The sequence below is a fragment of the Rhagoletis pomonella genome, unplaced genomic scaffold (genome assembly GCF_013731165.1).
Source record: "Rhagoletis pomonella isolate Grant_MI unplaced genomic scaffold, Rhpom_1.0 Rhpom_scaffold_00008, whole genome shotgun sequence".
In the NCBI taxonomy this organism is placed as follows: Eukaryota; Metazoa; Arthropoda; class Insecta; order Diptera; family Tephritidae; genus Rhagoletis; species Rhagoletis pomonella.
This window is the reverse complement of record NW_023458562.1, coordinates 28,129,212-28,142,335: the sequence shown is the minus strand read 5'-3', so window position 1 is coordinate 28,142,335 and position 13,124 is coordinate 28,129,212. Positions and strand designations below refer to the sequence as shown.

The 13,124-nt window shown below is 35.9% G+C and overlaps 3 protein-coding genes across 5 annotated transcripts in view; 1 reads left to right on the top strand and 2 right to left on the bottom strand.

The window, feature by feature from the left end:
- Positions 1-4,329, bottom strand: part of LOC118745251 — a 5,047-nt gene extending 718 nt beyond the window's left edge. The window contains exon 1 of the mRNA XM_036478778.1: positions 4,243-4,329. Coding sequence (XP_036334671.1) covers positions 4,243-4,329 — 87 coding nt within the window. The remainder of the gene's footprint in view (positions 1-4,242) is intronic.
- LOC118744576 (leucine-rich repeat-containing G-protein coupled receptor 6-like) overlaps positions 1-13,124 on the top strand; it is a 175,025-nt gene that overhangs the window by 55,523 nt on the left and 106,378 nt on the right. The gene's annotated exons all lie outside the window — the stretch shown is intronic.
- Positions 11,528-12,615, bottom strand: LOC118745250. Its single transcript, XM_036478776.1, has 2 exons — positions 12,607-12,615; positions 11,528-12,028 (listed from the first exon to the last, which is right to left on the bottom strand). Exons 1-2 carry the CDS (start codon positions 12,613-12,615, stop codon positions 11,528-11,530), a joined length of 510 nt encoding a protein of 169 aa, XP_036334669.1.

Below are 13,124 nucleotides of genomic sequence, written 5' to 3'. Positions count from 1 at the left end.
AAAGGATAGCCTGATTCCCGAACCCCGAGACTCCACAGGTTTATCTTTTTTTCTTTTCGGCGAGTGCCTTGATAAATATTTTTAACTTAGTAAGTACTCTTGGTTAAGTTCATTTAAATCAGTGATGCTCAAAACAGCGCCCACGGGCGGAACTCTTCAAGGCCCTCTGTGGATTTTATATGGACGCGCACGGGGTAAAAGCTTCCACAGATTTAAATCCATGCCATTAGGATTCGCGCACACAGAGAGCTTATCACTGAGCTGATAAGCGCTGCACGTACAAGCAATGTGAAGTGCGAAGTGCGCGCCTGTGCATGTACTGTGTTTGTTCTGTCAGCTCAACTGTCTGCCAAGCTATAGGCTGAGCATGTGCGCAAGGCCTTAGCATGTATACCTATTTTTAATAATTTTGACTAATATCTAGTCACACTGACTTATTTCCCCTAAAACCGAGACCATACAGCTTGCTGATGGCTAAATTGAGAATTGATAAGCCTTGATGGAATGTGGTGGCTTTCTCAGCGCTTGTCGGATCGCTGCTCATATCAGCTTTAATTTGAGCTATGAGTACTCTGTTGGTGCGCGTTCAGTATTTGGACTCATACCCCCGCTCTCGACAAATAATAGTAGAACTACCAGCGAACATTAATTGCTTTTGGCCATCCGTAACCTATATTTACACCACCAATTCCTTAACTAACATAATCTCTATTGCAGCCAAAGGCCGAGTAAATGCAATGAATGGCAAAGCGGCGATCGGATGAGCTATGAGCCGCATTTCTGAATGGCTGGGCGGCGCCGCTCAGAAATAAAAGCCGCCCACCGCTCATTGGTTGGCCTCGGACTAAGAAAGGTTTCAGCCAAGGAACCAGTTTCGCGTTTGCACTGACAATTATCTTAACACTGAGACTGAGTGCAATTTGTGTTCATTGGTATTGATACATTTTGTAACCACTGCGACTTTGACGCAAAGCATTGAAACTTATGATAGTCCACACAGCTCAAGACCATTAGGTTAATTAGGTTTTAAGGTCCGACACAGCGCAGGGCACGGAGGCACGAGCAATTTGTTTCTTACCCTCCCCAAATAACCGAACTACCGAATGCATTTCACATGGCACAAAAAATTGAAAATGTTCACTGAGTTCAGGTCGGCTATGCAATCTAAAAACTACTTGTCGCAGAAGTGATGGTGCATGTTTGCTAGGGCGGAACAGATATGTATAATGTTCGATCGTCCCCTCTTCCTCCTTGTCTCTGCAGCTGTGGCAAAAATTGTTGCTTGGATATCTCAACCTTTTTTCATGCATGCCCTTCGAGCAGTGTGTGGTGATTACCCCGCCTACTAGTCTGAAGGAAGAGCGGTCAATTCGAGTAAGGGCTATGAATCGCTTTGCAAACATTTTTTCTAAATTTGCCTGGTAGTAGTTTTCACAGTTGACCTGGTATTTACCTCCTCGATGATTTCAGCCTTTAATCTGGGTTTTTCCGGAGGTTAGAGGTATGCCCGCATTTTGAGCAGAATTAACTTCGGGTATTTCCGTGCCTATACTTGCCAGCTCGTTGGCTATGCAGTTGCCAGGAATGTTCCTATTTCCAAGCACCAATAAAACAGTCAAGGAGCATTTTGAAGTCAGCACCATATGGCTACTTTGACTCTTGTTCGGTAGGATTTGAGAGATTTAATAGCAGCTTGGCTGTGGGAAGTTATGAGCCACCGCGCGACCTAAATTATGCAGTTCAGTTGAAGAACGCTACGATGGTCTGGTAAGAGGAAACTGAGGTTTGGTGCCAGTTCATCAGAATAAGTCCCGCTACCGCCTTTTTCGTTTAGTTTGGAACCATCTGTATATTACCTTCTGGTATTATTTTGGAGAATTTGTTGTCTAAATAGAGTCGAGGAGGGATATAATCTAGTTGTCGTAGATTATCCGGTGGAGTTTCAAGGACGATTGCTTGTCAGAATCTGAGATCTCTCCACGGCAGCATTACAGTCAGCTAAAATTTTTTTATTTTTTTTATTTATTTTTGGCTCCCGTGACAAGCACGGAAGCTATCATTTGTACCCGTTCCACTTTGGTTCTGAATAAAAACCCGTTTAACGCAAGCCACCATACGGAGACCCCGTACAAGAGGATGGCTCATATCACAGCTGTGTGCATTCGGTATACTATGAGTGCGGCCCAGACAATTAGCCGAGAAAATTCTTGAACTTGCCAAGCTTACACTTATATCTATCTATGACTGAGACAAAGACTGTATAGGCCTGCGGCGCTTCCATTATAATGGTAGAATTCCTGTCGTCTGGGTTCAGTTTAACGATCGTATGTAAATTGATTTTTATGATACTTTCCTCAAGCAAATGAGTTTTCAAAATTGTTCAAGAATCTATAAGACACACTTACTTAATTTTCCCACAGGTATCCTATAGTAGATTGCTATATTCGGGGGAAATTTCAACATTTTTATGCTGACTGCTATCAAAGTTTTTATTCTCAAATCCATTAAAAAGAAGTGGTGTTGTGAAAGGACTATAACAGATATGAGAGGTGAACTACAGCGTTAAGAAAAAATTCATGAATCTAACCAAAATTAAAAATAATAGTTATAACAACCATATTTCTCTTCTTTCTAAACACTGTGCCTACCAGCCTAGTAATACTAAGTACTTTAAATTTTCACACCAGACCCCGCCTGTTGATGACCTCCGGTGAGAGATGTATAGAGAGCGAATAAGTGGGTGTTTGAAAGGTAATTAACAACAAATATATAGCGTTAAATGTCAGAAACATGAAACCATATTACAACAAAAAAAATAAAAATAAACGCATGCAGCAACAAAAACAATTAACAAGCGAATGTTTAACAGCAAAAAAAAAACCCAAAAATATGAAAACCAAAGCAAATGAAATAATGAAATTAAAAAAATAACAACAAAGTAAGCACAGAAGGAACCATAAAACAAAATGTGGCTGCAACAACAACAAAAAAAGACCACCAGCCAATAGATGCAACAAAAGTAATAACAGCATCGAACTAAATTAACAAAAGTTTTCGCAGCATCAACGTCAACCAAAGTGTTTTGCCACACATCTACTTTATGTACACCTATCTATGTTTGTAAGCCAGCGGTAGTGTGCTAAGGTTGCATATACGATATATGTATGGCAACAGCTCGCGCCACATGTTGGCTGTCACCCGGGCGCGCGCGTATTGCATGAGCGCTCCCCTCGCGAATGTGGAGCAATGACGTGTGTTGCAAAAAGGGTGTGCGTGTTTGGCCTTTGGTTATTGTTTTTGTTGCTATGCCACTTGGTTTTGTTGCTGTTACTGTTACGGCTAGCCAGCGTGTGATATGCATTGTTATGTTGCACAGCATGTGGCAAACATTAGCACAAACGCTCCTCAGTGTGTACGCATACATCGTTTGTGCAGCAATCAGCTGACTGGGTGTGTGCGCTTGTGTGCGCTCGGGGTTAAAGTTGTCGTTAAACGACGACCATGGCAGCATAGATTGCGAACATTAGCGGATAATTAAACCACCCACAACACACAATGTTGGGCAACAAAGCCGGCAACGACAACAACAACAGCAACATCAATGTTATTGAGCAGACCAAAAAAAACCACAACAAGGCAGAGAGGCCCAACAAAAAAACGTAAATGTTGAGCCAAAACAAAAGGTCATTAAAATAGCAAGAACAACGTGGAGCTAACTTACATACGGGTATTATGTACATGCTAAAATAACAACATATCCACACGTTTAACTCTTATTTGGAGCCAATACACCAGCAATGTGTCTTGCTTTTGTTGTTGTTCCTGCAACACTTTGACTGCCATGACAAAAGCCACAGCACCAACATCACAAAGCTATACTCAGCACTCTGTGCGTTAAGCTGAGCTGCAGTGTTGTTGTGGTAACACCATAGGTGGTCGCTTCATTGCGCAGTCGTTGAAAGTTAACAGATAAGCCACCAACGCGCACCAGTCAACCACCAGCCACTAGGCAACCACCACCAGCTAGCAGCCACCAACTGATTTGTTAGACAGTTGCCCAGTTGACTGCTTGCCAACAGATAAACAGATATGTATGTATTTAACTAAGTTTGAAGTGTTTTTATTGTTGCTGTTTTGCTTGTCTTTAATACGTGTTGTTGTTTTTTTTATGTACCTGTTGCCTGCCACACACCTAAGCATAACGCGAAAACCTAAGCAGAAAACCCGCTGAATATGTTTTACAAATGTTGGTACGCTACGGCGCGTGGCCTTACAACGGGTGCACATGTACTCGACTATGTAAACATTTGTCGGAGCTGCACGCGTCATTATTTACCTTTTTGTGCAATCTATTAATCATAGAATTTTTTTATGCGAGAATACCTATTTTTTCATATGAAAACTTTGTATATGCATACACCGCCCTCAAAAAATATTGGCACAGCTGATTTTTTACAATATATGCAAGGATTTTTATCGTCATAATTTTTGGCCAGTTTTTTATAAAAATATGGTTCAATCTACAACAAAAAACATAAAAACATAATTTCCAAACTTTTTGAAAAACTCGCGCGAATTCAGCAAATTTTCAACTTTTTAATCAGATTTAATAGAATTTTTTTGAGTATGCAGATTTGTAGCCCATCCATAGAAAAAAAAATTTCGAAAATACTTAATATGGAAAAAATGCAAAACACCGTCAACAAAAAAAAATCTCAAAAATCAATGCGAATTTTGACTAACTCTGAGCATGCCCTTTTTATGCTAGAATCTAATTGGCTACAAAATTGCATACTTAAAAAATTCGAAAAAATCTGATTAAAAAGTTGAAAATTTGCATGAAAATTTATTGAATTTTCGCGATTTTTGTTCAAAGTTTAAACACTATAATCTTATGTTTTTTTGTTGTAGAATGAACCATACTATTATAAAAAATTAGTGTGCCAATACTTTTTTCTGGCAGTGTATACATATACTAAAGCATAAGAATTGAAAAAAAAAGAAAATGTTTTATATTTTTGCTTATTCTAAGGAATTTTATAGATATGTATGTCACTCTCACCAAAAATCCCTGTACGAACCTATTTTATTTCCGTCATAAGAGCCGTACCGAGGACGAGCTAGGCTAGGACTTCATAAACCCTAGTCATGAACGGAATGCTTCCAATACCGGGTGGCTTCTGGAGCAACTCATACTTGCCCAGTTACATGCGCTTGTGGGACCAATTATCGATACAGCGAGAAACAAAAACACGGTAACCTACTTGCGGGGAATTTGTCTCGTTGCAGGGAAACGGGGAATGGCTGCCTTTTGCGGGAAATTTTGACTATTTAATTTTAAATCATTAAATAATTTACTTAGAGTGCAGAATACTTTTTGTAATTTTTGTTACATAATAAATAATGCAATTATTAATTAATTTATTAATATATGCAATTTTATTTTCATTAGCTACATGAAATAATAATAAAATTAAATTGGCTTCTAAAAATTACGAGTAAAAAGTTAAAAATTTTGATTTAATTTTTGTTTTTTAATTTGTTGAATTTTTGTGAGTTTTGCCCAAAGTTTTTTACTTTGACTTATATGGTGTATGTTATACAATAAGATATAACTTTATAAAAAATTAGTGAAAAAAATTTAAAATTTAAATATTGTATGTACATTCGTAAATAAATTCAAGGAATTGAATTAAAATTGTTTAGTTTTTTATTGGAATCATGTCAGTGCGGGGAATTTCACCGAAACTCGAGGAATTTCGCGGTGGGAAACAGGGAGAAAGCTAAAATGAGTTGGCATCCCTGACAATAACTATCCCTCCGGGAAGATGAATGAAAGCCATTAAACAGACACTGAAACTCTATTCAACTTAGCGACAATCGCGTAAATTGAGGAGTATTTCAGCGACCATGAGATGGACGGTTCTTATACATATTTAATTGAGGCCATGAGAGCAGAAGTGGCCCAACCCAATTTTTTGTTTGTACTTACCTACTTAAAATGTTTTGAGTTATGCTCTCTTCTCTCACGGCAGAAAAGCGTGAAATGAGCTTTAAAACTCTTGTCAGCATTTTTGTAAAACTAAAAACTTTATATATTCAAATTAAAAATTCACTAATTTACTTTTTATATGTTAGTTAAAATTTTTCTTATTGTTTTCTTGTTTTCGTTAATTTCTAGCTTTCCGGCAAGAGAATTTCTTCATTCCACCTAATCCGCTTAAAATTAAGCACTACAACGTAGGTATGTATGTGCGCTTTCCATGTCATAGCTTTGGAAGAAGCCACAAGAAATAACAGAGAAACATATAGAAAAAGAAAAAATTTGAAAGAAATTACTGTGCGTAGAAAAAAAAATACATACGAATAAATTCGAAAAACATTTTCAAAAGAAAACCTAAAAGCTTTCTTTTAATTAATTATGCTACTTTTTCTTATTTACGTAAGAAGCTTTCAATTAATGATTAATTTTGTCTATTTTCAGGTATGTCCATACAATTGAAAATTTATGAATTCTGAATGAATTTGTTTGATGTGATATGTAGTAAGTATAACAAATTAATTAGATACGCCAATTTTGTTTTTGAAGTTGTACATTAATTTTATAAGAAAATAAATATTTTTGAGTTAATCGTCCTACGCGCTGATTAGTTTGTTTATTGATATCTAAATTTATTATAAACATAAAAGAATACCTGCAGCAATAGCTACGCCGCTAACACTGATAAATTATCGATAACAATACCTTTGCCGATGGCCATCGAATGAGGATAACAATGCCAATAAAAGTATCTATAGCAAAGTCGAAAACGATATCAATAACGATATCCATATAGTAGCGATGAAGAAATAGATTCTGTTATCGAATTATCGATAATTATGATGTTCGATTGATTACTATAATCGATTAAGATGATAGTAGCAGTCATGGGTTAATAAACTATTGTTCGATTTCAAGTTATACTTAAAACATTTTCCTTAAAAAGCAGCATGGGTAATCTACCTAAAATCACAGAGTCACGAACATTGCCATACATTTTTTTAGCTTTGGTCAACTATTCTCGTATCAGCTTATTGACTGGTACTTATAGGTCACTGAAAATATGCATATTTATGTACATACGTGTATGCATATTAGGGTGCCTCACTAGTAAGTAGCAATTTTTCCGCCGGAGTTATAAAATGTAATAAATTTTAAGATTTTCTTGAGCTGGATCGATTTGAAAAAATGTACCTCCACAAATCTCATAAATTTGATTAAATCGATAAAATTGTTTATGTAGATCTTCTAAGCTTAAACTGTTCTACCATTTGGTGTGATTTTTAAGTATAAAATTATTTTGGAACTAATTTTATTTATGAAAATTCGCATTTTGGAGATATTTTCAAATCGTCCCAGGTCAAGAAAACCTTCCGGTAGGCACCCTACTATACATACACATATGTATATTTTCAGTGAAATTTTTCTGAAATATTTTAACTATACCGATTTTTTTTGTTGGACGACTAATGCACTCTAATGCCCATATATAATTTTATGTGGCACTTAAACACTTGCCACTTGAGTGAAAATTAAAACTATATTGCGGTGTTATCTCACTCACATACCTTTAATAATGGAGGCTTGTAAAATCAAATTCAAACAAAAAATGCACACAAATTCACTCTGATAAGCCACATATCCATTCGATATAAAAAGAAGCCTTAAATAAAAGAAACTGCAATAAAAATTAAAAGTAGCCGCAGACTTTTATTATTTTTACTCGGCTTTTACCCATACAAACAGGAATAGAATAAGCAGAAGCAGAAGCAAAAGCAAAAACAAATATTCCATTTGTTTATTAACATTTAATTGTCGCGCACCATTTGATGGACCGCCATATTACATTCATATAATAAAAACTCCCGGCTACCAAAAAAAAAAAGGTTGTCAAGCGTTGACATTCACCATTAAAGTATTCGATGAGTTGTAATTAAAAACAATGCATTGTTTTTATTGCCGCCTCGCACTAAATTTTTTAGTAGACGCTATGTAAGATTTATATAATATAATATAATGGATTTTTGTAGGCGTGCATAAATATCACTGTAGTACTCGTATGTAAATACATAGGATTATACTACCGTTATATGTATGTATGTATGCAAGTGTGTGCTATGTCATCTCTGTGACAGTTGCACGGCAGCATTTTTCCATTTTCAACTCTATTACTTTTATTGCGCCATTATTGTGTAGGTAGTGCGGTGGGCCACATTTGTATGTATGCATGTATTCGTGTGCGTAACACTTCAATCAATTCCGCTTAATTGAGTCATTTTAATGCGCGTGTGTTAATGGCTGCGAATAATCGTAAATCTTTTAGTACATTAATCATGTCATCACATTTGCGTTGCATTGGAATTGTAGCGCGGTTATCTATCATTCAAATGAATTGTTTTGAATAGCATTATAGTACGTTGAAAGGATTCCCGCCGATTTTTTTTCATTTGATAAATAGTTAAATTGTAATTAGTAAATAACTTAGAATTTATTGTGTTCGTAAATTTAATTACTTCAATTAGTGGAACTATATTACTTTAGTAATGGCACAAAAATAAAATCAAGTGCTACTAGTTAGAGCAGATGGGAGAGTGGTCATGCAGATTTACTCACGCTATTTTCAGAATAGGAAGAGGATCAATCGGTTAGTGAGGTTGGAAGCTGAGAAGCATAGACGGTGATTATCGATTTTCTTTAGTCCGAAAGTGCAGAGGGCAACTTCTAATTTAAAGTGTTAACTGCAGACCCAGAGGCCCTCTTGGCATTGGTGTACTAACCCAATATACATATTTTTCAATACGACATTCCCTTTATTCTTTAAACGACAAAGTATTTTTTGATGAGAGTTAATAAGAATATTGTCTTGATATTTAGTATCGGAACTATTTCTTGCACATTTATTTGCCAAAAGTTCTTCAACGGCTCGGCGCCAGTGGGTCATTCGCAATCGGATACTGCGAGTGCCACATTATACTAATGCCAGCCTTTCGACATAAGCTATTATTCCATACGAATATAGAAATAATATTTGCTACCCATTTCGTGTGACATATTTTGTGGCGCTATTCACTAATTTTTCGAATTCAACTTCAAATTGAACCGTCATTTATTGTTACACTAAAGGGATATCTTCACCAGACAAACATGAATGAATAAACTTAGTAGCAGCTTAACAAATCGATATTGCTTTTAGCGATGTGTTACAAACATAGATTCAGCAAAATCTTAAGCAGTTTACAAATTGCTTTAAGGCCTAAAGAGATCGTTTAAAGCATTTAGACTTAAACATCTTCAACAAAAGAAAATATTTCGTACTTCTATTTTAGTTTAAGTCCTTATTCGTTTATTGTGTATATCTATGTATGTGTTTGCTCGTATTCAGTGTGCACTTACATATACTTGTATAGTAAGTGTGTCAACGATTTAGTTGGCCTGTCGATTACGAGCAAATCACTTGAAGATGCAAACAATAGCGAAAGCTCAAGAGCAAACATACTTGTGAGCTTACATGTATACATACATACATTTGTATGTACATAAGCAAATGTGTTGATATGTACTCACTTATCTATACATATCTAAGGACTCACACATACAGTCAGCGTCAAAAATAAGAATACCCTGACATTTCTTTAATTATATTTTCCATACCAAATTTTGCTTAATTTTTTTTTTATAAAATGTATTTCATTTAACAGCAAAAACCAGCAGAATCAATGTTTGTCAATTTCATATGGAACTGGGGAAAATTCAAGAAATAACCAAAAATTTTAAACTTTTCAATCTCATTTCTTTGAGTATGCAGTTTTGTAGCCCATCGAATTTAGTATAATAAGGTGCAAGTTTCAAGTCTCTAAAAGCTACCGTTGATTTTTGAGAATTTTTTTTTGCTTTCTCAAAAATGATCGGGAAATTGAAATTCGGAATAAAATTATTCTACAGATTTTTTCTGTTGAATGGACTATGTTTTTATAAAAAAATATAAATAAGTTGCTATCGAAAATATAATTAAAAAAAAAACGCCAAACCGTTCGGGTAGTAAAATTTTTGACGCTGACTGTATGTATGCGCTACGTTTAGTGCGGGCATAAATATGTAAACATGTATTATGTATATAAAAAAATTTGCTCTCTTGGAGAAAGTATAGCTCTTATATACAAAATATAAGTACATGCATACGTATGTGCCAAGAAGAAAATACAGATATTTACAATATTCCAGCGCATTTGCCGCACAGATTCTTATATACATATGTACATATATTTGCACTATATACATATAATATATGGTCATAAGCAATAACCGCCTAAGTCGACTTAAGAATGAATTGAGTTATATATGCTATCGAATTCTGCAACTACTAATCCATGCGTGTGTGAAATCCCCATCTCGCCAACTAGGCTATTTAAGAAGTTATAGACGAAAATATTTTTGTTTCCCCCATTAGGCTAACGTTACAATCCTATCCTAATCCGTTTTAGACACGTTTTTTCTCGAATGCAGGGTTTTCGACTTAGGCGGTTATTGCTTATGACCACATATATATTTCTTTCACTACCGATTCACTTGCGATACTTTGGCAGCTGGTAGCTGATGTTTGCGTCGAAATGGCAATACATATTTTGTATTTGTATTTGTATGTAACAAACATATTTACATATATATTGACTGGCACTTGTTTGCCCACTGAAGCGCTAACAATGAGCTCAACGTCACTTCACTTTGACAAGCAATTCGCTAAAATCATTCCCTAAGCGACTGAAGTGACATAGCCAAGTACTTAGGAGAAGCTGCCAGTGGCGTTGCCACATATTATGTTGACTGCAGAAAAGGCTGATGGCCTTAGCTACTGATGATGTATAACTTTTTATTACTTATTATTATTTAATCGGTAGTCTATATAGTGGTTTCTTTTGGAATCATATGTTATTTTTGCAGTTTTATAACCCATACAATTTTAGTCTAAGGAAGTGTAAGTTTCAAACGGCCAAGAATTGCGTTGAGTTTTGGGAATTTTTTTTTTGGTGACAGGTTTTTTTCTTTAGTTAGATGTGAAATAGTTAAACTTTAGCGATTTTACTGATCTTTCTGCCTATCAGCTTCAATCGCTATCAAGCGATCTAGAAGTTGGAAATCAGGATTTGTGCCTACGTAGGTTATCGAAGATCCCTCAGAAACTATTGAATTAATTTTCTGCAAAAATACTCACTCGCATTTCGAACCGGAACGATAGTTTCAACGATCAAGTGCCTTTTGAACTCAAACTTATGAAGGACATGTTTGTCCCTGAAGTGTCAAAAAGTTATGAATTTTTCATATCTCTAATTTGCATTTCCACTACACTTTCATAAAAATTTTACTTACATACATACATATGTGCTTGCTGCGAACATACTCGTACATATATTTAAATATTCACTTAACAATTCAATAACCAACAATTTGCAAAGTCTACTCTCCCTCCACACTCCACTATCTCCGGCGCGCTTATTCACGATCTTCGATACGCAAAGTTACTGAAAGTCCACCAACATCTACGCCGTCTTTGAAATATGTTATCACTGCTTTTACAAAACCACGCGGTATTTGCTCTGGCCAAGCGTCTGTGTTAAGCGGCAAATTCTTAAACCAGTATTCACCTTTTGGGAAGGGGCAAAGACCTTCCTCTGGCATATAAGGCAGATCGGTATTTTCCCCGTGAATAAGCGACGGCTGCAGAAAATCGCCGTAATATGCTCTAAAACCCTCACAAATGGCGGTGCGCGGCACACCCAAAGGCAATCGCTTGAACTGCTTATCGCCGGCTGGTGCGTTAAATATTTCTATTTGATATTTAAAGTGATCGCTAGCCATGTCCTCGCCGTATGTCATGGTACCATTAAATAGACGTTGTCGCCCAACGAGTTTTATTTCACAACGATAGATGGTTTCCTTGAAGCCATTAATGCATTCGGCGGCTTCATTTTTCACAGTATATGGTTGATCAGCCTAAAATTATTTCTAGTAAATCATAGTTTTGTTCAGAGAATTTTTCAAGATTTACCTTTGATAACACACTCAGGTAACAAAGGACGACAATTGCGAACGCAACGTACTTCATGCCGAGGGAAGTGCGTTAGCGACGTTAATGGAAAATTTTGAAAAACAATAGCGATCACTTTTTTGTTCGCCTTGTATTTATAGGTCCATTTTACAAGTGAAAAACTAAAATCATTGATAGCGCAAAAACATGAAAAGAGCGTTGTCATTTGCAGAGTTTTTTTAATTGAATTGCAATGTGAAAAAACGTGAAATGTGTATAGTAATGTGAAAAATAATAGCGCACAACATTTGGACCAGTTTTGGCTATTTTTATTTATAATTTTATTGTTGTAAAAAGACAGCTCATTATCTAACAAACGCTACGTACAGTGGGTAAGTGCAAGTTTCAAACTTCGTAGAAAAAAAATCAGTAAATTTTACAACAACACACTTTTTATTATTTATTTGTAATAAATACGTACAGCGTGTTTTGACTATCATTCACCTCCGCTTCATTGAGTGTAGACAAATTAGAAAAAAAATACCCTTGCCATGCTTATAGCCCTTCATCGGCTTAAGGATCCTAACTTAACCGCTAAGGTATCTAAGTATTTGACTTTTGAGTTTTTGATATGATTCATAAGGCAACAAAGGCAACAAAGAAATTAATTTTTCATCAAGGGACCTCTGGTCGTTTGAAGTTCTTCGGTTGCTGTTTTGCTACCGTCACTGGTACCAGCTTGCCATTATCCTAAGCGCAGCACATCATTCAGCTCTTTCCGTTGGTGCTTTCTCTCTCTCGTAACTTTTACAGTCATTCTTCTTAAGTGATCTCTTAAGAAATGTATACCCATTCCGTATATAAACGTTAGTTATGTGTAAAATTTTCATTAGGTATTTACGTAACTATATTCTTTTTATCGGTTGATGTTGCGTTTTATGGGACTTGGCCTTCTCTTAAAGTTTAACAGCTCTTGTTTTTGCTGCTTTGGAGCTCCTAGAATATTCATACAAACAATAATTTGCCTTTTTATCGTTTCGTTTCGGAGATGTGCTTCTATGT